At 41.4% G+C, this 21,618-nt stretch overlaps 1 protein-coding gene across 2 annotated transcripts; it reads right to left on the bottom strand.

The window, feature by feature from the left end:
* Window positions 1-201: 201 nt before the first annotated feature.
* On the bottom strand, window positions 202-17,754 carry exoc3l1 (exocyst complex component 3-like 1). Of its 2 annotated transcripts, XM_031285483.2 has the most exons (15): window positions 17,505-17,754; window positions 13,652-13,827; window positions 13,249-13,468; window positions 12,725-12,937; window positions 10,389-10,588; window positions 9,401-9,619; window positions 7,591-7,661; window positions 6,305-6,422; window positions 5,760-5,885; window positions 4,731-4,831; window positions 4,486-4,602; window positions 2,929-3,199; window positions 2,453-2,608; window positions 1,275-1,408; window positions 202-535 (listed from the first exon to the last, which is right to left on the bottom strand). In XM_031285483.2, the coding sequence occupies exons 1-15, from the start codon at window positions 17,545-17,547 to the stop codon at window positions 349-351; spliced, it is 2,352 nt and encodes a 783-aa protein (XP_031141343.1). In that variant the 5' UTR covers window positions 17,548-17,754; the 3' UTR covers window positions 202-348. The 2 variants fall into 2 exon arrangements, with proteins under 2 accessions (XP_031141343.1, XP_031141344.1); XM_031285484.2 differs by lacking the exon at window positions 1,275-1,408 and having other exon boundaries at window positions 443-535.
* Window positions 17,755-21,618: the final 3,864 nt, after the last annotated feature.

Genomic DNA, 21,618 nt, shown 5'->3' with positions numbered 1-21,618 from the left:
AACGTTACAGTCGTAGAGACACGCAGGGAAAACTCTACGTTACACAGAGACGGCTCACGTTGTAGGAGCTGAAAATTAATAAAAAGATTTGTGCCGTAATGTTGTAATTTCTTTTTGTTTTATAAAATTGGTATCGAAAAAAGTATCGTTTAGCAACCGGTATCTAAGTCAAGGTATTGGTACCGGTATTGAACATTTTTGAATGATACCTAGCCCTACAGGAACAGCTTATGCATATTTTAGTGTAAAGACGAGCTATGGGCACCTGGCTTAAAGATCTGCCTGAGAACCAGATCCACCCTGAATTTAATGTAAAAAGGTGTGTTTAGGCCACAGTTTGTGTCCCTGTCATGCACACTTGGCAGTGGGCAGACAGAAGGCCATGGTGGAGGGAGGCACCAGGATGTCAGTGAAGATGGGCCGATATCCTGCAGGCAGAGGGGGGGCGCTCTGCTCCAGCAAGTCCAGTACAGACCCTCTGATGTCCCTGGAGACATCACCACGGATGTCCAGCAGTACAGACACATGTTCTTCACTGAGGGAACAGAAAAAGATGCTCATTACAAGCTAAATATTACAAAATATGCATGCTTTTTAAATGGTAGATATCTCATGTTGGATTAAAACTCTTCAAAATAATCTTTTTTTTTCTGAACCATTAGTATTAAATCATTTTGCTATAAGGATCTAGTTTGATTTTAATCAGGGGTGGAGAAAAAAAAATCCATACAGCATAGTTTTGCGATATTCTTCCTGGCAATACTGTATAGTTACACAGACGCGAAGCATCAATCTTTGATCATAGGCAATAAATTGCACGAGAATTGAACTTTTTTACAACATTTATGGTTTAGGTTTTCATGACAGTGTTGGTCAGTTTGTCTACCTGACAATCCCATGTTGCAGCAATAACATTGAAGTGAGATGTTTGGGGACGTAATTTGAAGTTGGAAAAAAGGCAATACATTTCAATGAATCACAGAATATCGTATCGTGGGCTCATTTAAATAGCTCACATTACTGTATTGTGTCAACAGTTAACTTCATTTAATATTGAATGTGGCGTTTTGTTTTGCGGGGTGCAAATGGTCCACCAAAACCCGTGGCTCCCTCCGGAGCTTAGCACCGCCCAAGACGATTGTGATTGGTTTAAAGAAAAGCAAACAACCCAGAGCGTTTTTTTTTCTCCTATCCTAGAATGCATCTGTGGTGTAGCCAGACCTTACTCCACAGCGCTGTGGAGAAAGCTCTGGTAATGAGTGAGGTCCAATTACCTGATGTCAGGGTATTTGGCTGCAAGTCCAGAAACTTCCAGAGTGAGCATGCTGGGGTCTTTCAGTCGGATGAAGTCAGCCAGGACGGGTAGTAAGGCCAAAGGATTCACTTCAGGTACTGACCCTTCACCTTCCTACAGACAGGTACATGTATGAGTTTGATATGTTGACAACATATATCAATACTTTGGACTGAAACTGTAATTGGCTAATAGTTTTGCATGCCATAAGATGTGTATGAGTAATCAGTATTCAGTGTTTTATTCATGCAAAAGCCATTCTAAAAGCTTGTGGGACACTTAAACTCCTCAAAAATACAGAATGTATGATATCTAATACTACAGTAGCATAACAAATCAATCAGGGTAAATTAAAGTGTAATCTAGTCATAATTTTGCCATAAATCACAGTTTATTCACATATCATCATCATATCATTAAGACACACATTTGGATAGGTACAATTTTCATATGCAGGACGTGCAAAATGGCGAGCCCCAAATAAGAGGAGGGGGCCCAATAACATTAAATAAATTCAGTTAGGTTCCAGATAGTCTATATCCACGACGTTCCACTTCCGGGATTGCTCCGGTGCTGCTGGAAATTCCGCCGGATCACGCTCTTTTCTCTCCCGGATGTGTGTTACCTTCCTCTTCCTTTGTGTTGGCGTTCTAACCTCTGGTGGATTTGTGAGGACTATGGTTAACTGCTCCTCAGATCTCTGCAGGGTAAATCCAGACAGCTAGCTAGACTATCTGTCCAATCTGAGTTTTCTGTTGCACGACTAAAACTACTTTTGAACGTACACATGTTCCACCAAAACAAGTTCCTTCCTGAGACTATTTAGCAGAGGCACCATGGCTCCGTCCGGAGCTTAGCACCGCCCAAGACGATTGTGATTGGTTTAAAGAAATGCCAATAAACCAGAGCACGTTTTTCTCCCATCCAGAATGCTGTGTGGACTAGCCAGACCCTCCTCCGCAGCGCTGTGGAGGAAGGTCTGGCAATGCGAGACTAGGTTCCAGAGACTAGGTTCCAGACTTCTCACAGACAGCTACAAATAAAGAATACTACAACTGTAGTATTGATTTATTCTACAAAATTTGTAGAAGTTTTAAAGTGCATTCATGATTATTATTATTATTTTTTATTATGACAGCAAATGTCAGTCCGTCTCACCAGGCCGTGGAGGATTTCTCGAAACTGCTGGTCGTCCTGAACCATCTGCTGGGCGAGCTGCCTCCTCTCCTCGGCGCTGCGACACACCAGCCTCTTCTGCATCAGAGCCCTGACGTACTCCACCACCATCAGCCACTGGGCCTCCTCCTGCAGACGCTGTACACACAATAATAAGACTCAGCAGCCATGTTGACCACACACCACAGATTCCCCCAGAAAAGTTGTTTTGCCCCGTAGAGTGTCTTTTTTTCCCGACAAGGGCCCGGCTGGGGACAGTCACAGAGTGATGGCAGCATTATTGTCAAGCCCAATAGTTTCTGTGATAACAGAATCACGGACGGAATCGCAAAGTTAAAAAAAGAGATATTTTTTTAATAAACCAATAAATTGCCCAAAGCAGGTCTACCACTGAGAAATGTCTGTATGTCTAAAATAGCATCTACACAGTGGAGACAGAATCAGAGCAAAGCTGTGACCTGTCTGCAGGGCGGTCGAACGCGGCCGTACAGCTCCAGGTGACGCTCCAGCACGCAGCACAGTTTTGGGGTGGGGTCTCCCTGGACCAGCCAGGGTCGGGTCAGCAGGCCTGGGAGGAAAGGCTGAAGGTCCAGCAGGAGGTGATCCATCACCAGGCGACACGCCCGTCTCACTGCCCGGTCCAGAGCTGCCAGAGGGTTGGGAGGAGTGCGAGATAACTGTCCCGCCGACCGGGACGACTGCTGCTGCTGCAGGCTCTCTGTGGACTTTCTGTATGGAACACAAGGAACACTGTGGATTTTGCTAAGACCTGTATTGGTTTTTAATTTCATTACGCTTTTATTTTGCTAATTATTGTAATGGCGGGGCTACTACATAAATAACAGCACAGCCTTTATCAGGCAGGTCATTAGAGCTGTTGTGTTTGAGTTACTTAACACAATTAGCACATTTGCAAATTATTACTTTTTGCTGAGGACAAACTGATAGACGGTAACCTCCTTATAGGGAGTAGAATAGAGGAAAGTAGCAAGCTGTTCCCAGTCTTTGACAACTGCATGTGATGTGATTAACCTCAAAGTTTGTAGTTCTTGCCGTGGAAGTTGAGCAGTGCTGCATGTTTTGGAGGCAAACAGGGTACACACAGTATGACTATGTCTCGTGTAGAAACACATAATGTATCTCCATGCAGCTAGCTCCCTGCTTTCATGCTGCAACTCAGTGCTGTTTGATGCATTGCTTCAATATCAAATGGTGTTTGAACTGTCATATTTAATAATCTGTAATTAGAGATGGAAGAAGTGTTCAGATCCCTAACTTAAGTAAAAGTTGCAATACAGCAATGTAAAATAGGTAGGTCAAGGTAATTTTATTTCATACCCGCAGGTAAAATTGTTTTGCAGATAAAAAGAATAATTCGGTCATCCACATAAAAGACATAAAAACATACAACTAATCACGTACAAATACATGAGTAGTATCAGCAAAATGTACTTTACATTTCAAAAGTAAAAGTACACATGATGTAGAATGGCCCCTTTCAGTGTTATACTATTATATACTGCACATCTTAATCTCTATCAGGTGTCTCTGTGATTAGCTTATGTAGATAAAAAAAAAAGCCTTTTTCCAACCGTTTCCCACAGGCAAGAAACTGATCCACTCTTTTCCTAGTTCTCTGTTATTTGCAGTATGAAGCACCTCTTTTTGGACACAGAAACACAGTTGCAGCAAACATTACCACACCACTTGTGATGATTGCCAATCAGGGTACAAAATGATCACCATCCACTAGCCAAATCCTGCAAAATATGCAAGTGGCCCGTAGATTTGTTTCACTGACCAGCCAAAAAAAAACCACAATAGTCTATTGAGTGGCAGGTAACATTTGAACATTCACTAGCCATTTGGTTGGTGGACAAACAAGTTGATTTTGCACACTGCTGCCAACATGATATTAACCTATTTAGAGTCCCCAACGTGTTCAAAATTATTCCAAACAGTTGTGTAACAAAGCTTTTCAGTGGCCATTCACCACCACTCTGACATTATCTCACTTGAGGATGATGCAGTTGCTGATGGAGGCCAGCAGGTAGTGGAGGTAGTACTGGTTTTTGTTGTTACTCGAATTCCTGCGATGCTCCTTCCCAAATTCCACCAGGGCTTCTCGAAATCTGCGATGTGAAGGAATGGAGGTGAATGAAAGGGTGAAGGTGAAAACTTGCCCAAGTCTGTTTCGATATACTGAAAAGAAAATGTGTGACAGGCAGCCACAACTAGCGCAACTTGCATGAACCCACACCTGTTTAGGAGGTTCTCCATCTCATACAGACCCATTTGGATCGTCTGGTCTCGTAGAGACTCTCCGATCATCAGAGCCACCCGGGCATTCTCCTCCAGCATCTACCTCGGTACCACAAACAAACAAAACCACATCAAATATACGGTCCAATATGACACATCACTACTCATAGAATCGACACCACTACTGCACCATAGTGGTGTTAGGCAGGTAAAATGATACTATGATTTAAAATGAGAAGCAGGGAGACAATCTTTTGCTAATTTAATTTAAAGGAGCAATAAGCATTAAAATGTAATGACATTACAAACAGTGTCTCAAGGGAGTGAAAACATCTTGGCCACTTCGTTACGCAAGTAAGTTCACTCTTTTGGTGTCTGCCCACAGCTTGTGACCAGAGACGACTCCAAAGCACTTTAGTGCACACTGGGCGTCAGGTTCTAATGAAGCCAAAAGGACAATATCATCAGCAAACAGCAGAGATGCCAGACAACATCACCAAATTGGACACTCTCCAGACTTTGTCTGGGCCTTGACATACTGTGAACAAATGAGTTGCTGTAAGCTCCACAACCTCCCAGTTATCTGTGAGACGGTAAAACGCTGGTCCAGCTCCAGAACCAGGATACAAGTAACAAACAGGAATAAGTTACCCCTGAATATCCGGTTGAATAAAGATAAATCTTTCAAAAGGTGTATGCAGAGGCATCTATCTGACATGCAGATGAAAGATTGAATACTGGAAAGTAACTGTTCAAGTCTTGTACGATTCTTACACTATACATAATATTCCTATTGTGTTTTATAATTGTTTATAAAAAAAAAAAAAAAAGATTGTTCTGTGCGAACAGGTTTTATATTGTGGATTATATATAATGTGATAGTTACTGAGTGTGACTGTTAGTTTGATCTCTTTTTTTAAGAGAAATGTATGTATGTGTATGTGTGTGTGTGTGTGTGTGTGTGTGTGTGTGTGTGTGTGTGTGTGTGTGTGTGTGTGTGTGTTTTGTATTCATTGTGTACTTGTACCTGTGCGATAATAGTGGGCAGGCTGGTTTGGTAGAAACCTTCATGGTCTGTATCTGGCTCCTGGTCTCTCTGCCAGTCTTGCAGCTCCACCTGTAACGCTTTGTGCATCCACTCGGATACACTCTTCTAAAACAGCAACAACATGGACACACACATGTACTTAGCATAACAACATAGATACCATCATGTTCCTCAACATGTTATAGCACTCTTGATATGGTTCTTTCGCACTTTCAATTTCAATATTACCAACTTTCCCAGATATGAATTGCATTTATTTTCATAGGTAGTCAACATGTCCCTTTCAAAAAGATAATAGATATCCATGAAGAAATTGTTGGAGGATGTGATATGATAGAAGTCCAACACAGGATGTGTAGTCCTATGTACTGTATATCCAGACTGTAGAATGTCTTTTTAATTCAGTTTCCAAACCTGCATACTAAAATTACCTAAACTATGTAGGTTCCATACATAGGATATACAGTAGAGGTACAATTCGTGTAGCCTATTCTAAAAAAAAAACACTTTTGTGTTGGACTCACCCGAACACTTTGTACATATTTGTTCTGCAGCTGCTCCAGTCCCTCGGTGGAGATGAGAGGTCCCAGTTCTACTTTCTCCATCTCGGCCACCAGCTCTGGGTGACCCATCATGTCTGGGCTGCCAAATCAAGACAGTCAGACTCTGAGCTTTTGATGGTTGACAATGTCCAACAGGTATTATTATTTCAATTGTTAGTTGTTGGCACTTGACCCTTTACACGTTCATAGAAACAAAAATGACAGGGGTGTACAGTTAGACAAAATGTTTTATGATAATAAAGAGGCCTGGTTTACTTCATGGGCTGTGTATTTTGTGTTATTACATTATCTGGGTCACATAACGGTAATATAACCAAAAGATGTATCCTGCTATTTATTCAAAACTGTAATTTGTTTGAAACAGTAACAAATAAATTAATATTTTTAAATTTGACTGAAAGAGACAATTGTATTGTGCAGCAAAATGTGGGATTTGTTTCAGCTCTAATCATTATAATGCCCAAATGGTTCATTGGCAATCAAAAATAAACATTTTCACTATATGAAAGTTGAATAAAAATCATTATAATGCCGCATTTCTAATTCACTTTTGGGCAGCACAAGGTGATAAGAGTCTTTATGACTCTTTAAAGCTAAACTATGGCATCTCACTACACTTGTTCAGAGGTTGCATATGTGTTTGACCTACCTACCTTTTTTTTTGTGTATTGGTTACGTTTTTGCTTCATTAGGTGGTAATTTAGGGAAAGGGATAGGAAATATGAGAGAACGTATGTATTAAAGTTAATCCGCTGCATTTTAAATAAAATGTTCAGTAAGGGCATTTTCACATCTAGGCCTATAGTTTGTTTTCTTTGGTCTGAATCAGTTGATGAGTTTTTAAACTTGGAGCGATTTCCCCCTTGGTTCGTTTTTCGTTTCACACCTGAAAAACTCCAAGCATACCAAAAAGCATCATTACAAATCACGCAAGAAAGTTCACTCCTCTTATTGGTCAGATGTGTCTGGGGGCGGGAGCAAGAAAGTAAATACAGGAAGAAGGTCCTGTGTTCTGGACATCTCCATGTTCGAACCAGCTCATTTCATTTAAATAATCAGACATTGTTTGGTGAGAGACGTTACTACATCTGCTCTGTCTTCAATGACCTCCATCTCTCAAGTCACCTCAAATCAAAACTTAAATAATCCTCATTTCAAATGTAGCTACACATTACACAAACTGTTTTAAAGCACAAAGAACCACACAGACAGAGACAAAGAATAAAATACAGAATCATGAATCTCACCTGTTGTAGATGCGTAACACCCAGTTGAGCACAGCAAAGATTTCCCCACTCTCCAGGTCCCAGCTGCTAACCTAGGCCACAAGTATCACTTACACATGTATAATGAGCCTGTCACCAGTTTGAAAATAATTGATCCAAATGATGATATGATGACATATGATCGTACAGTACAAAGTAGTGAAATTAATTTTCTGTATTTAACCTAGGGCTGGGCGATATGGAGAAAATCAGATATCATGATATTCTTGACCAAATACATCAATATCAATATTGCCATGATATTGTATTGTAAATATTTTTTACAATGTTTTTTTTCCAGCTATATACTGACTATGTTTACATGCATGCACAAAAATAGTCTGATGGTGAAACAAACCCACAATTTTTCAAATGATATTCCCTCAAAATGTTTCACAACAGTTTTTCTGAGAAAATTGAGTTAGTATGTGCTTAATCATCAATTTAGACAATGTAATCGTATATGACAATATCTCGATATATGATTTCATCACGATATAATTCCATTGAAAGACGATAAATTATTATATTGAATTATTGCCCAGCCCTAATTTAACCCATCCTAAGCATTAGGAGGAGTGGACAGCTATACATACAGCATCCAGGGAGCAACATGGGGTTTAGTGTCTTGCTCAAGGACACTTTGACATGTGGAGGGACGAGCGAACCGACCCGCTCTACCTCGGATCCACAGCCAGTTAAATCCATTAAAAGGAAATTTCAGCGATTTTCAACCGTATCTCTATCTGAATAAGGCAAATGGTGTAAAAAATAAAAAAACCTGCTGGTCTTACCAGTGTTCTCTGTGTCTCTGGGGCTGAGCCAGCCGCAGCTGCAAAATCTGCTCTACTTCTTTCCTCCAGTGATGTCACTGGTGTCCGGAAGAACTACAAGCTACTTCAGCACTGCTAGCTGGGGGCGCAATGCCAAACTTCCCTGTTCTTTTCTCTTGTATTGCAAACTAGCTACGGTACCATTATCGAGAGGATGTCATGACCGAAAGTTTTTTACCATGTACATTTTACGACTGGAAAAGAAAACCAAGACCAGCAGGGTGATTTTTGGGCTGTCTTTGTATTTTGTATCATGGTCTGCCTCCGAAGAAGGAGTGAGAGCCGCCAACGAGCCGCTGCTTCAACAGGAGCCGGGACAGCAGAGAGAGACAAGGGGGGCACACAGTGTGTGGAGCCGGCTTATTGTCATATCTTACTCTGTGAATTACTTTCAAACAAATAAACAGAGTTGTTTGTCGACAGAACAGTGGAAAGACTAACTAAGGCAGGTTTGGTGAGTTGCATTTAATTTATGTCTGGAATGAAGTGTGTTTTATGATGCGTTAACAGGTATTTATTCTCGTCTTGGTTCGTCAAAGAGTCAAACTTGAATTCAGAAGGTGTACAGTTGTATTTTTCAGTTTAAGTGTAAGAATATTTGCTTTCTTGACATTTTGAGAGTTTATTTTGTTACCTAAAAAGCTAAGGGAGCTAAGTGAAGTCACTGCTGGTGAACAATGCATCCTGGTACATGTAGGCAGAGCTGACACAATCACCACTACATATACCATCAGTATTGATTGGACATCCACATTAATGGTGGCAACTTTTCCCTTTAAAGACAATATTAAAGTCTCATGGCTCTTAATATTATATGTAAACTATGATCATGCAGAGCAGAAAATGATAGAAGAAGCAATAGTCACTGTAACTGTTTAGAGAGATTTGTAGCCTACATGACTTTTACAAAAGCTAAACATTGTGCAACATAGTTGTATTTCTCTCACACTATCACTGACCTGCGCCAGGTGAGCATGTAAACAGCGGTGGCTGGCCCTCAGGTAGGCTCCTGTTAGCCGGTAGTGTGGGGGGACGCAGTGCTCCAGCAGGTGGCGTACGGTGGCCAGGTCAGCCATGATACCGTGTTGGAGAGCAGAGAGGTGGCCTGCTAGACCCGGACCACGCGTGTGCAGGTAGGAAACACTGCGGAACCGTGCAGAAACTGCTTCCTCTAGTACCTGAAAGGAAGGACATGTGAGACAGGAGCAGGGTTATTATAGTTAACTGAAACAAAAATAAGCAGTCAAAATTTTTGTTACTTTTAGTCAACTGAAACTAAAGAAAAAAACAAAACCTTCAAGAAAAACTTAAACTGAAACTATATTGCCAGGTTAAAAAAACAACAACAAAAAATGAACGCAAATCTTTTCGGTATTGACATCGAGTTGACATTGACATTCCAGTAGATGGCGCTGTTGCAACAATTGCTTCACTTTGGACTCTAAAGTAGAGCGAAGATTAGTCTCGCATTGCCAGACCTTCCTCCACAGCGCTGTGGAGGAAGGTCTGGCTAGTCCACACAGCATTCCGGCATGTGAGGAAAACGTGCTCTGGTGTATTGGCATTTCTTTAAACCAATCACAATCGTCTTGGGCGGTGCTAAGCTCCGGACGGAGCCATGGTGCCTCTGCTAAATAGTCTCAGGAAGGAACTTGTTTTGGTGGAACATGTGTACATTCAAAAGTAGTTTTAGTCGTGCAACAGAAAACTCAGACTGGACAGATAGTCTAGCTAGCTGTCTGGATTTACCCTGCAGAGATCTGAGGAGCAGTTAACCATAGTCCTCACAAATCCACCAGAGGTTAGAACGCCAACACAAAGGAAGAGGAAGGGGACAGACATCCGGCCGAAATGAGGGACATCCGGCGGAATTTCCGGCGGCACCGGAGCAATGCCGGAAATCAAACGTTGTCGATGTAGACTATGTTTGTAGAGGCTGGTGCTGACCTGGAAGAAGCATGCTCTCCAGCAGCGAGGTCGTCCTGGGGGCAGGGGCCTGGTGTTGCCTCTGCTCCCCCCTCTCTCCTCCAGGAAAGCTTGGTCCAGGGCCTCCTCCCGCTCCACAATCCTCACCGCCGACACAAATGGGGTTGGGTTTTGTCGGGCCAGAGCCAGAGCACTGCTCACCACCGCCCACAGCTCCTTACCTGCAGTGACAGGGTGGATGTTGAGAATGGAGAGAGACTTGTGTGCTTCCATCAGAAACAATGCTGCCTGGCAATGATCATGAATGCTGCTGATACTCAATATCACTCTCTCACTGCACTTATCTAGGCTACATACATCAAATATGCTCTAATATTTTTTTGTCATTCAGTTTGTTCATCAAAGCTACTTTAAAGTTTTCATTAAGCTGGCACTGATACAAACACTACATTGCCTGATCTTGAACACGGGAATTTTCAGGCCCACTTGTGTTGGCTTCCCATATTCTTCTATTATAATTTTTAAAGCTACACTGATCAATATTTTGAACCACCGATCAAATGACTGTGTGTACTGTGATAGGAGGTGATTTAGGTGTTGTTTGTAGTTAGAAATCCACGAAAAAAATCATCACCCAAATGTGCACTTCCCCTCAACTCTGCAGAGCATTTTATTTTAGCATCTTTTAGCTCATCATCATTTTGGTTTTCTTGTCCCCAAATAGCTGCAGCTGCAATTAAGTAGCTTTTTAGCTATTTTTCTTTTAGCAAAAAGTTCTGATGAACTGAGTGTACACTACCTGCCCAGAAGCAATCAGTAGACAGACAAAGTAAGCAACTACTCTATTACTTTTACTAGATCTATTAGAGATTTCTTTCCTCAGGAGTTGGTGAGTGGCTAGAAACGTGCGTGTAAACAGGCAACTTCTGTTAAGATGTTTGCCAAAACAACTTAAAGGTCCTATGTTGTCAAAGGTGGCCAAGTTTTTTTTAATTATGAAGCAGTTTGAGGTGCAATATAATTACTGTGAAAGGATCAAAACGTTTAATCCACAGAGAAATGCACACAGTCCGTATTCAGAAACTGTGCCTTTAAACGAGCCGTCAGGACTTCTGTACGGTTGTGATGTCACAACTATACTGTACTGTATATATAGGTAGAAAGTGCTGCTACAGTGCCGTTACAATCATTCCCCAGCTGCAACGACCGTGAAGAGATTTGGAGAGCGCAGATGCGAAGACCAGGAAACTCTGACCAATCAGAGCAGACTGGGCTTTTTTTCAGGAGGGGGGCTCAAGGAGACGGGCGCTAAAATGGAGCATTTCACACAGGGGGGTAAATACAGGTATATTCAAATTTCAGACAGACAGTCGGGGTTCAAAATAAATGTTTCCGTCCACCAGCAAAATGGCTAGTGAGTGATTCAATTTTACCAGCCACTCAATAGATTGAAACGCAAAATATATGTATAAACCTGGAAATTAGCGTATTATGGGACCTTTAACAGTGTGAAAATATGTCAGTGTTGTGTTATGAGCTTGTTCTGCTGCCCCCAAGTGAACAAAAAAAAGCAACCAATACAGCTTCAACTTTAACTAAAGCTAGTTGAACTCACCATGTCTTTGCAGAGGATGAGTCTGAATTTGATCTCATGATTTTGATTTGAATGAGAAGATTGAACAAACAATCTATTTTGTAGCCATATATTTAAATATAAATAAAAGCAACATCAGAGAAGCATCCAAGAACAATGGTCCCTCCAAGCTGAGAAACTGATGCGATGTTCATTAGTATAATTTATCACAATGACTAAACAATAATATCTTTTCAGCTGTTATTCCTCTGTCTCATCCTCAGTGGGGCCAGGTATAGTATTCCAGTATCAGTGGCACTCCAATACCTGAGAACTTTTTATACATTTAACCAAACTTGTCAAATACATTTAATATCGTCTTTACACAAACAGCCCCACATGAACTTGGCTGTAAAAAAACGCAGTCTAAATGAGTCAAAATTCTGATTTGAATAAGGCAATGTCTAACCAAAGACTAAGAAAACCTAACCGGTCAAAAATGCAGTGCTATCTTTTAGTGTTTTATAGTTTTCAATAGTTGAAGCCATAGAGCTATTCTTGGTCAGCACAAAAAATGATTGAGAATCGATAGAGTCTTACTCCTAAGAAATTCTGTTGATAAATTATGGATACATAAATATTTTTATATCTATACAAAAATATGGGGCACTAAACTACAACAAGTACAGTTGCCGTACTGTATAGGTTTGCTTTTGAATAGGTCGGATGAATTAAACTGGTATAACTGCATAAACTGTGAAGCTGTCTACCCCCGTGTCCTTACCCAGGGCGTCCACTAGCTGCCCGACACCAGAGAAATATTTGGCCACCAGCTCCTGGTCCTCTTTACTGAGTGCACTTCCTGCCATCCCATTAGCCCCGTGGAGCTGCCAGAGGATGTCGTCCTGCCAGCGCTCCAGATCCATCAGCCGGGCGTGGGCCTCCAGGAGCCGCCGGGACTCCACTAGACGCTCAGTCTCCAGCACCATGCTACGCACTGCAAAGAGCAAGGAAGGGGAGGAGGGAGAGATAACTTCATTCCTCAAACTGTCAACAACTTATGCAATAACCTCTTGCTGCTTATTTGGTCTGTTAAAAACTGAAGTTGCATATTTTTGTTTCCTGCTAAAGAAATTCTACAATTTACCATAAAATAAAATAACATAAGCTTATTGTAGGGCTGATTATATTGCCAGTATACTTGCTATTTTATCTACCCCATGTAGAGTATGGATCCCAGTAGGATGCTTTATGTTTTAACCATTCACTGAATTCATTAGAAATGAATGACGTCGTGCAGCCTCCCACCAGAGTAAAGCCGTGGCAGGTTGCTGACAGCAGCGAGGAGCTGACGGTGGTTTACAGACACTTCTCTCAGCCTCTCCAGAGACTTCACCCCCTCTGCGTTTCGATTGGACTCCAGTCCTGCTTTCTTCAAAGCATGTGACACCTCCTTCAGCTCGGCCCTGGCTTCCCGGAGTTGCTCCAGACCCCAGCCTACCCCCTCCAGGTACGACTGGACCATGGACTGAAAGGAAAGCAGCAGCAGCACAGTGGTCACTATTGATCCCCACTGATGACTAATAGCAACTATTTCTTCTGAAGTGCACAGCTGCAACCATTTACGAGGCCATTTCATAAACTCAGGTCATATTGCATCATATTGCGTGTGCATGTCTGTGTGTGTTTTCATGTGTGTCTGTAATGTCACCTTGAGTCTGGTGTGTATGGAGGCAGTCCTCTGACTCTCTCTCTTCTTGTACTGGCTCAGTCGTTCCAGATGCTCAGGCCGACAGAAAACACCTGAAGCCCACTTCAGAGCAGCACCGCGGGCCAAACACTCGGCCCTCTCCACCTCTGGCCATACCTTAGCCACTGGCACCGTGTCTGACAGAAAAATAGACAGAACACGAGGGGAAAATAACATTATCATCCACATTATTAAAAAATATAGAGTTTGTTGTTGAGTTAAAGAGGAATACACAGCAATTTTACACATCAAAGTCTGTTTACAGGTCTTGGGCAGTACTCCTGCAGATGTGAAAAAGGTTCTATAAAGCCTTTTGTGGATCCAGGGGCAGCTGTGCAAAATCTGATAAAAGTCCTCAAGTCTACAAGTTTGAGGCTACATCCACACTACTAGGTTTTCATTTATGAACCATCTCCGTCCACACAAGCGTTTAGGCTCTGTATCAGAAATGATCTCCATCCATAACAACATGTCTGACAACACATCTCACGTGACCATTCACTGGCCAGTGTGTGCCGATGTAAACCTGGTTTAGTCTAAACATTGACAACCAGAGACCACACTCAGACTTGTGTAAATTGAACAGCTAACTAAGCAACTAAACACAACATTTAACATGTCACATTTGCAACAATGAGGGCTTAGTTATTATTGGCTGTTTCTGCCTGAGAATCAACTAGTGATCCATTCACACTATGATACACAAGCCACTCTTGGTATCATCATGAAAAATGCATAACCTTTATAAAATACAACATTAAGTCAGTGGGAAAGAGCAGAGGTAAATATTTCACACTGCAAATGCCATATATTTATTGGGTGTGGCAATAGGTTATCGTATGATTGATTAACTTAGTGGCATTTTTTTCCTTTTTTTCTTTTTGCAGGGCCCCCTTTTATAGATAAAAATATTTTCAAGCACCCCCAGACAATTGGCAGTCGAATGGGGCTCCTTAGATCAAATGTGGTCACAGCAACATATCTTTATTTTGGTAGTTGTGACATTTTGGTATAGCTTCATCATCTGCTTTATGTTTACCTGGCAGTCCTTTCACAAACTTGTCCATGTTTTGCTAGAGGTGCAGCAGAACCATGCATTATATATTCATATCTAGGGTTCCCCGTTATAACTCTGCAGTTATAACAGTGTCGTTATTTCTATCTCCATAGCAGCTCTGCCTCCAAGAAATGTTTGGAGAAATAAAATCCAGTGTGGTGTGATAAGGTTTGCTCACAGAATTCTCTGTCAACACCAATTATGTATTGCATTATACAATGTTTTTCTTAATGTGCATTTACCAGCTCAAGAAAAAAGACACCCTGATTGTGTTATAGCTTCCAATATTGTCCCCAAATGTCCTCCCAGCTCTCCCATGCCTTTACTGTTCACTGCTGAGCTACCAACCATATCACCCATAAAAAAAGACAATTTTGAGCATGCTAAGCAGCAGCAGTATTGATGTTTAGGGAATGGGATATGCTGTACAGTCTGTACCCTAATGGAGAGGATGTTTTTATAGCAGAGAGAACTGAGGCTCTGTTGTCAGTTTACTAGTCAGGTAAGAAGGATATCATCTGTCATCTGTTGGTCAGCTAGACCAGCCACTGCAGAAGGCCAGTAGAAAGATTGGGGAGTAGGTCAACTAATTTGGAAAAAATAGAAATTTTGATTTGATTAAAAATATGTCAACATATTAGCATTAAGTCAACTGTAACACCTGAACACCACCTGTTGCAGTTATGTAAGAGTGTGTGAAAACTAGTTAGCAAGCGAGCACAGAAGTTTAAACAGGTAGCTAAAATAATGACTAAACAGTTCAAATGATTAGGGAACCACTGAGCTAGACAGGCAGCTGTGCAGCCATCAGAGTCACCTCAGTCATGATATTAATTTGAATTAAACAACTTAATTGGTCTTAGTGACTCAGCAGAGAGTAATGTGCTGTGCTAGGTCAGCTGCATTGAGCAGTCTTTATGTGACTTTAGGGTTGACAGCTTGGTTGAGTGTGTTAAGATAACATTAGAACAGTCATCACTAAAAGTTCAGGTTTCGGTCCTGGTAAGTATAGCCATTCATGACTCTTGTGTGTTTGTGTGTGGATGTTTGGACGTCTCAATTACACAAACAGGACTGTCTCTGTCTCAGAGGAGGTCATGGGACACTGCTATCTCCTAGCAACATTAAATCTGAGTGCTGAAACATCATCATCAGCAACTCTGCAAAACAATAAACCATAGAGCTCACATTCTGGAAAGTGATGAGTCATGTAAGCTGGTGCTAAAACAGCACAGTCAAAAACACAACTGCACAGAGGACAATAGCTTCACAGATTACTGCACTATAGTACTCTGGTAATGGAAAGTTGGTATGGAAACCAGCAGACTCTCTGGTCGTGATAGCGCATGGTGGAGAATTTCAGCCTGTCTGATGGCAGACCTACTTCTGCATGAAATGCTATCGCTTTTTTATGCAGATATTCAGTGTTTTTAAAGGGGCACTCTTCCGATTTTACATGTTAATGTCTGGGTTTGAGGCATAGAGTTGTAAGTGAAGCCAAAACATCTGGATCACACCCTGGTGGCCCCCTCCATGTTAGGGATAGGACATGGGCCAAACAAAAACATCAAAGTACATTTCCCAAAGATGGTTTCTGTCATTTTAGGTAGTTCTTATTACAATGATGTTTGTTCAAGTGTACATTTTTGTGATAAGTTTGGCTTTTATTAGTTATGCTATAATGATGCTATAAAAATGGGTGAAAACGTCATGATTGACAACGCGCGATTGGTACTGCAGGTGTATGGGCGGGACTTTGATACCGCGGCTCAGACTCTAGCTCCAAGATGGCAGCACCATATCTGGAATATTTTGGCTTCAATTTTGTACAGTGGGAGGAAGTGAAGACACGTCGTCCATCTTTATATACAGTCTATGGTTAATGTAAATTTACTAATCACGAGGAACACAAAAGATGGTATTAAGTTACATTATGGAAAGTGTGGAATCCTTAATTGTTTGGAGTTTATACTAGGGACTACAAGTCAGGATACCTCGACCTCTGCTGCACCATTCTTTTGTTTATCTGGTTCCCCAAAATGCAACAATTTTATGTAAGTCTAATACCAAAATGCTAAATTGTTGCTTCTAAATTTGGCTATTTTCATTAAAATGAAAAATAGCATACTCACAGTTGTATTCATTCTTGTCAGCAGTTGAGAAAATCTCACAACAAAGTTCATTTAGTAGCTGTTAGCTTTCGATCATTTGGCATGATCGTCAAACCCAGTGGTCATAGACATTTTTCTAAGAAAGTCTTTATGTACTGTACATAAAAATGTAAATTGAAACATCTACAATTCCGTGATAACTGGGCAAAGTCCATCTGCTGATGAAGATTGTGTGATATGACTGACAGCTCAAAAAAAAAAATACTAAATGGACCTTTTTATCAACTATTTGAAATTGCATTTGGACCATCTTTTCCACAACACACTCAAGATTACAGCCCGATCACAGCTCCTGTGTTCAGGGAGGAACCTTCATCACACCAAAGCTTGTTGACACTGACTGGCAACTGTTCAATATGTCATCAAATGCAAATGCTGGCTCACAAATCAGTGCATCACTCTAAACCCAATACTTGAATGATCATTTTTGAAGAGTTCATTAATTTATGTCATAGACAAGTAACACTGTAGCCATGCACAGCTTTGTTTTGTCTCTAGCTATTGAAAGACTTTAGATGAAGTGGGTGTGGGCCTTTTAGCATGTTGTCAACAGGCAAACAGTGTGTGTCTGCGTGCATCCAGTTACCTTCTGGCTTGTCCCCACCACTCTTCTGATCCCCTGCAGACATTGAAGTTCAGTTTTCAGCTGCCCGTCCGACCGACGAGTCTCCGGTACTGAGGGTGCCCAGGGTGCAACGCTGGCGAGGGAGAAGGTGAAGAGATGAGACAAAGAAGGAGGAGAACGCGTGGAGGAGAGAGGGCACATATCCATTCTACTGACGGTTTTCCTCTTTTCCCTCACACACACTCTCTCTCCCAGACACATCCTCTGCTGAGAGGCCGGCAGGAAAGGGAGGGAGCTGGGGGGAGGAGAGGGAAGAGAATAATGCTGGAGGGTGTGTGTGTGTGTGTGTGTGTGTGTGTGTGTGTGTGTGTGTGGGGGGGGGGGGAGGGATATGTGCTATATTCAAGGAACTGTTGAGAAGATGGTAAATACTATTAGAGGATAATAATGAGCTTGCATGTCACACTATCCATCTCCATGACAACGGAGCAAGAACTTCACCCACTCATTAAAGCCATGTGATGCAGTTTAAAGGCCTGGAGAATGCTAGTAATGTAAGTGGACCTTGAGTTGGGATTGTTTTCTGAAAAGTTTCATATTTAAAGGAATAGTGCGACATTTTGGGAAATGCTCAAATTCGTTTTTATTGCTGAATCGGATGATATGATCGAGACCGTTCTAATTAAGTAGTTAACATGTTATATCTGGTTTGTATAATTCGTACAAAAACCAACATGTAAAAAAAAACATGTTGCCATGTCTACAGTCAACTTGAGACACAGTGTCTTGATAGCCTCAAAAGAACTTGAAAACATTACATTTTAAATAGTTTTCATGGTTAAGTAATTATGTTTTTTTTCCCTTCAACATTATATATAGAGTATATAGTATATACACTATGAGAGAGAGAGAGAGAGAGAGAGAGAGAGAGAGAGAGAGAGAGAGAGAGAGAGAAAGAAAGAAGGGGACCAGGAAAACAATCCAGATGGTGGCAGAAAGGGGTTAGGGGTGGGGGGAGTAAGAGGTAAGTAGACATGGTGTTCCACAAAGCCTCTTGGGAGTCGAAACCAATTAAACACACAGTTACAGGAAGAAACTATGTATAATGCATAAGTCATTAGCCCACAACACACTGAAAAAGAAGAGAAGCCAAAGGAGCACAGAACTAATGGAGTCTATGCTTATTATTCTTTCATTGGAAGGCACTTTACAGGTGTCAGTAGATGATTTAAGCCAGACATTATTCTCAGTCATTCATAACGCTTCTTTTTAACACCAAGTAACTTATGGCTCTATTGTCGATGCTGAAATAAGTGTGTTGAACTCTTCCACTAAAACAAAAACAGACCGTGTCATTGACCCTCTCTGATCCTCTGCAGCTGTTTGACCAGCGCCAGCTACTACCACTGAGGGAAGTTTGTTTGTTAAGTCCTCTGAACCGGCCGCCCTGTTTACGCCTCCAAACTTCCCGGATCTCTTCAAAACACAGCAAGGAGTGTGCCAAGTGGCCCCGTGGCTGGAGCCAACACAAACAGGCTATCTGAAGGGGGACATCATCTTTCATATTTCCTTATGCAATTGTAGAATGTGTGTGTGAGTGCTCTGTGAGCTACCTTTAAATAACATATTTAATCTGAATAAGGGAGAGAATTGTGAAAGAACGGACTTTGAGAAAGCTTGAGTAGGATGTGATCGATATGGGTTGCATGTTAAGGGACTGTATGAAAGTTATTTTGGTTGGGAAGGAACCTTATGTTTTACTTTTTTTTTAAAGCAAGACCCTCTGACAGTTAATATTTTCTTTGGACCCTGCTTATGACTTACTCTTAATATATCAATACAAATAACAAAGCATTAAGAAATAAAGATTATATACACTAATATAAATATACATTAACGATGTCTTGGCCACTAGGGGACAGTGGTAACAAGCTGTGAACACAACACAGGCATATTATCAACTTATAAGCTGATACGGTGAATTTCCACCAAACACATCCAGCAAATAGGGAGCAACAATAGCATATATTTAAAGTTGTGTTTCTGGTCACCTTATAAATGTAAGTCCAAAAAACCCCTACCCATATTTTTGTTTTGGTCTCCAAAAACTCCTGGGAAAAAATAACTGGCTCTTTAGCTGCTAAATGCTCCACTACGTGGTGCTGCGACTGGAAACGGCACAATGAGAGTAAAGGGAGCGAATCCAAACCATTAAGTTTTGGATCATACATCCAAAGCATAAAGCTTAAAGACACTAAAACGCTCCATCATGCTGAGGGGAACTGGGGTGATGACACTATGCTTTCTGTCTCAAAATTCCCATCTTGTTTGACCTTATTTTATTATAAGATCGTTGCTGATTTAAACAAAAAGTGAAGCACAAGTTGTATTTTATGCATGGATGGAATCCACTACAGATGGAAAGGCTGAAATAAAATATGAATCTGTGATTCATATATATATATATATATATATATATATATATATATATATATATATACTTTTTTTTTTTTTTTTTATATTTTTGAACATACAACATACAGAACAAACAAATACAATTGAACAAGAACAAACTGTCTCCCAATTAATTGCGTTCCCCTCAGGGCTCAGCTCTCCCTCCCATTTCTTTACTATTGGGAGTTCTCCTACGGGTACTTGCATCAGTTTTGTGATTCATATTTTTATAGTCCCTTATTATAATCATTGTGTAAGAGCATTAGACTAGAGGATGCAAAAACCCTTTGTTGAACAATGTGTGGAAACAGACCAAAATGTCCATACTGGTATTGTATTTGTCTAACCTTCCTTCTGTCAAGGTGGTTGCATTTGTTAGTCACTCTAACAAGGTCACCCACCTCAGTACCATCTCTTGTATCTTTGCCACACAGAAACAATTTCCTTCAAAGCCATTTAAAGAATAGAGCAGAGGTTGACACACCAGGATGTTGTGCAGAATGTATTCCTGTCAGGGTGGGACCACATCGCTAAGCACAACAAGGCCACTGACCTGCTGTTCTCTAGTCTGGTCACACTGACAGCGAGGCTCACTGCAGTCAGGAGTTTCTTCCCTCCTGTGTGTTTCTGGCTGCTCAGTCACTCCCTCTGCTGTAGGTCTAACAACAATCTGCATTCACAGCTGTCCTGCAGGATGAAACCAGTTTAGGAGCAAGTCTAGCATCCAGACAATTGACACTAACGTCATTTTTTTACCTTTTTACAATGTCCATTCAACCCTTGATCCAGAGCTGTGAGAGTGTTGCCAACTACTGGTCACATTGATATGGGATTTAACTGTGATGTCCTTTTTTTTTTTTTTAAACCTTTATTTATCCAGGTAAGTCGATTGATTGCAATGACGACCTGTCACATTCACACAGTTCCACATTCATACCTGGAGGCTGCCCAGTACAACCACAGTCTGATCTGTTGGCCACTGAGCAGCTCCACTGGAGCAGCTGGAGCAAGCTGCTCAAGGGCACCTCAGTGGTGGTGATGAGGGAGGGACAAGCACTGCTCTTTCCCTTTCCCCACCCAGATTTTACCCTGTCGGTCTGGGGATTGAACCGACAACCTCCCAGTTACAAGCTCACTTCTTTAACCTTTAGGCCACCACGGTCCTTGATCCCCAGACGATGGTAACCTGCTGATCTCTAGCGCCACCATAAGACCAACATTTTCAATTGTGCATACGAAGATTTAACAAAATCTAATCACCAAAAAACTGGACAGATTGAATAAAATGTTGACATTTTGATTAGTTTTTAAATGAACAGATCTGCATAATTAATTGGGGAACATGTTTACAAGTTCCATGTGCAATAAACGTACGTACTGCCCTTAAATTGCCATATAATCAGCCAAAGCTTTGAAAGTTGCCCAACCCATAGAAATCCAGTGTACTGTACCACCACCCAGGGTATACTAATGCTGTTAACAGCTGTATGTGTCTTGCCCCCCACACCCGTTGTTATCACCTTGATCTCCAACACCCAGCAGCGCCTCCACCCAGAGGAGCTGGGGCACGAACAGGAAGTCTAATTCTAGACCACTTCCTGTATGACATTCCTGACCTGAGCTGCCTTCCTGCCAGACTCTCCCAGGCTCCGTATGTATAGCAGATCTAGGGTTCCACCAG

Source organism: Sander lucioperca, chromosome 7, assembly GCF_008315115.2.
Source record: "Sander lucioperca isolate FBNREF2018 chromosome 7, SLUC_FBN_1.2, whole genome shotgun sequence".
NCBI classification, from domain to species: domain Eukaryota; kingdom Metazoa; phylum Chordata; class Actinopteri; order Perciformes; family Percidae; genus Sander; species Sander lucioperca.
This window is presented reverse-complemented; position numbering and strand designations above follow the sequence as displayed.

What these genes read in the sequence shown, in the direction of transcription:
- exoc3l1 (XM_031285483.2), bottom strand. Translation starts at nt 17,547, where the DNA reads ATGTCTGCAGGGGATCAGAAGAGTGGTGGGGACAAGCCAGAAG. An exon ending in GCAGCTAGTGGACGCCCTGG is followed by an intron (nt 10,589 to 12,724) that starts GTAAGGACACGG and finishes CTGTCACTGCAG; the next exon opens with GTAAGGAGCTGTGGGCGGTG. An exon ending in AGCAACTGCATCATCCTCAA is followed by an intron (nt 3,200 to 4,485) that starts GTGAGATAATGT and finishes TGTTCCATACAG; the next exon opens with AAAGTCCACAGAGAGCCTGC.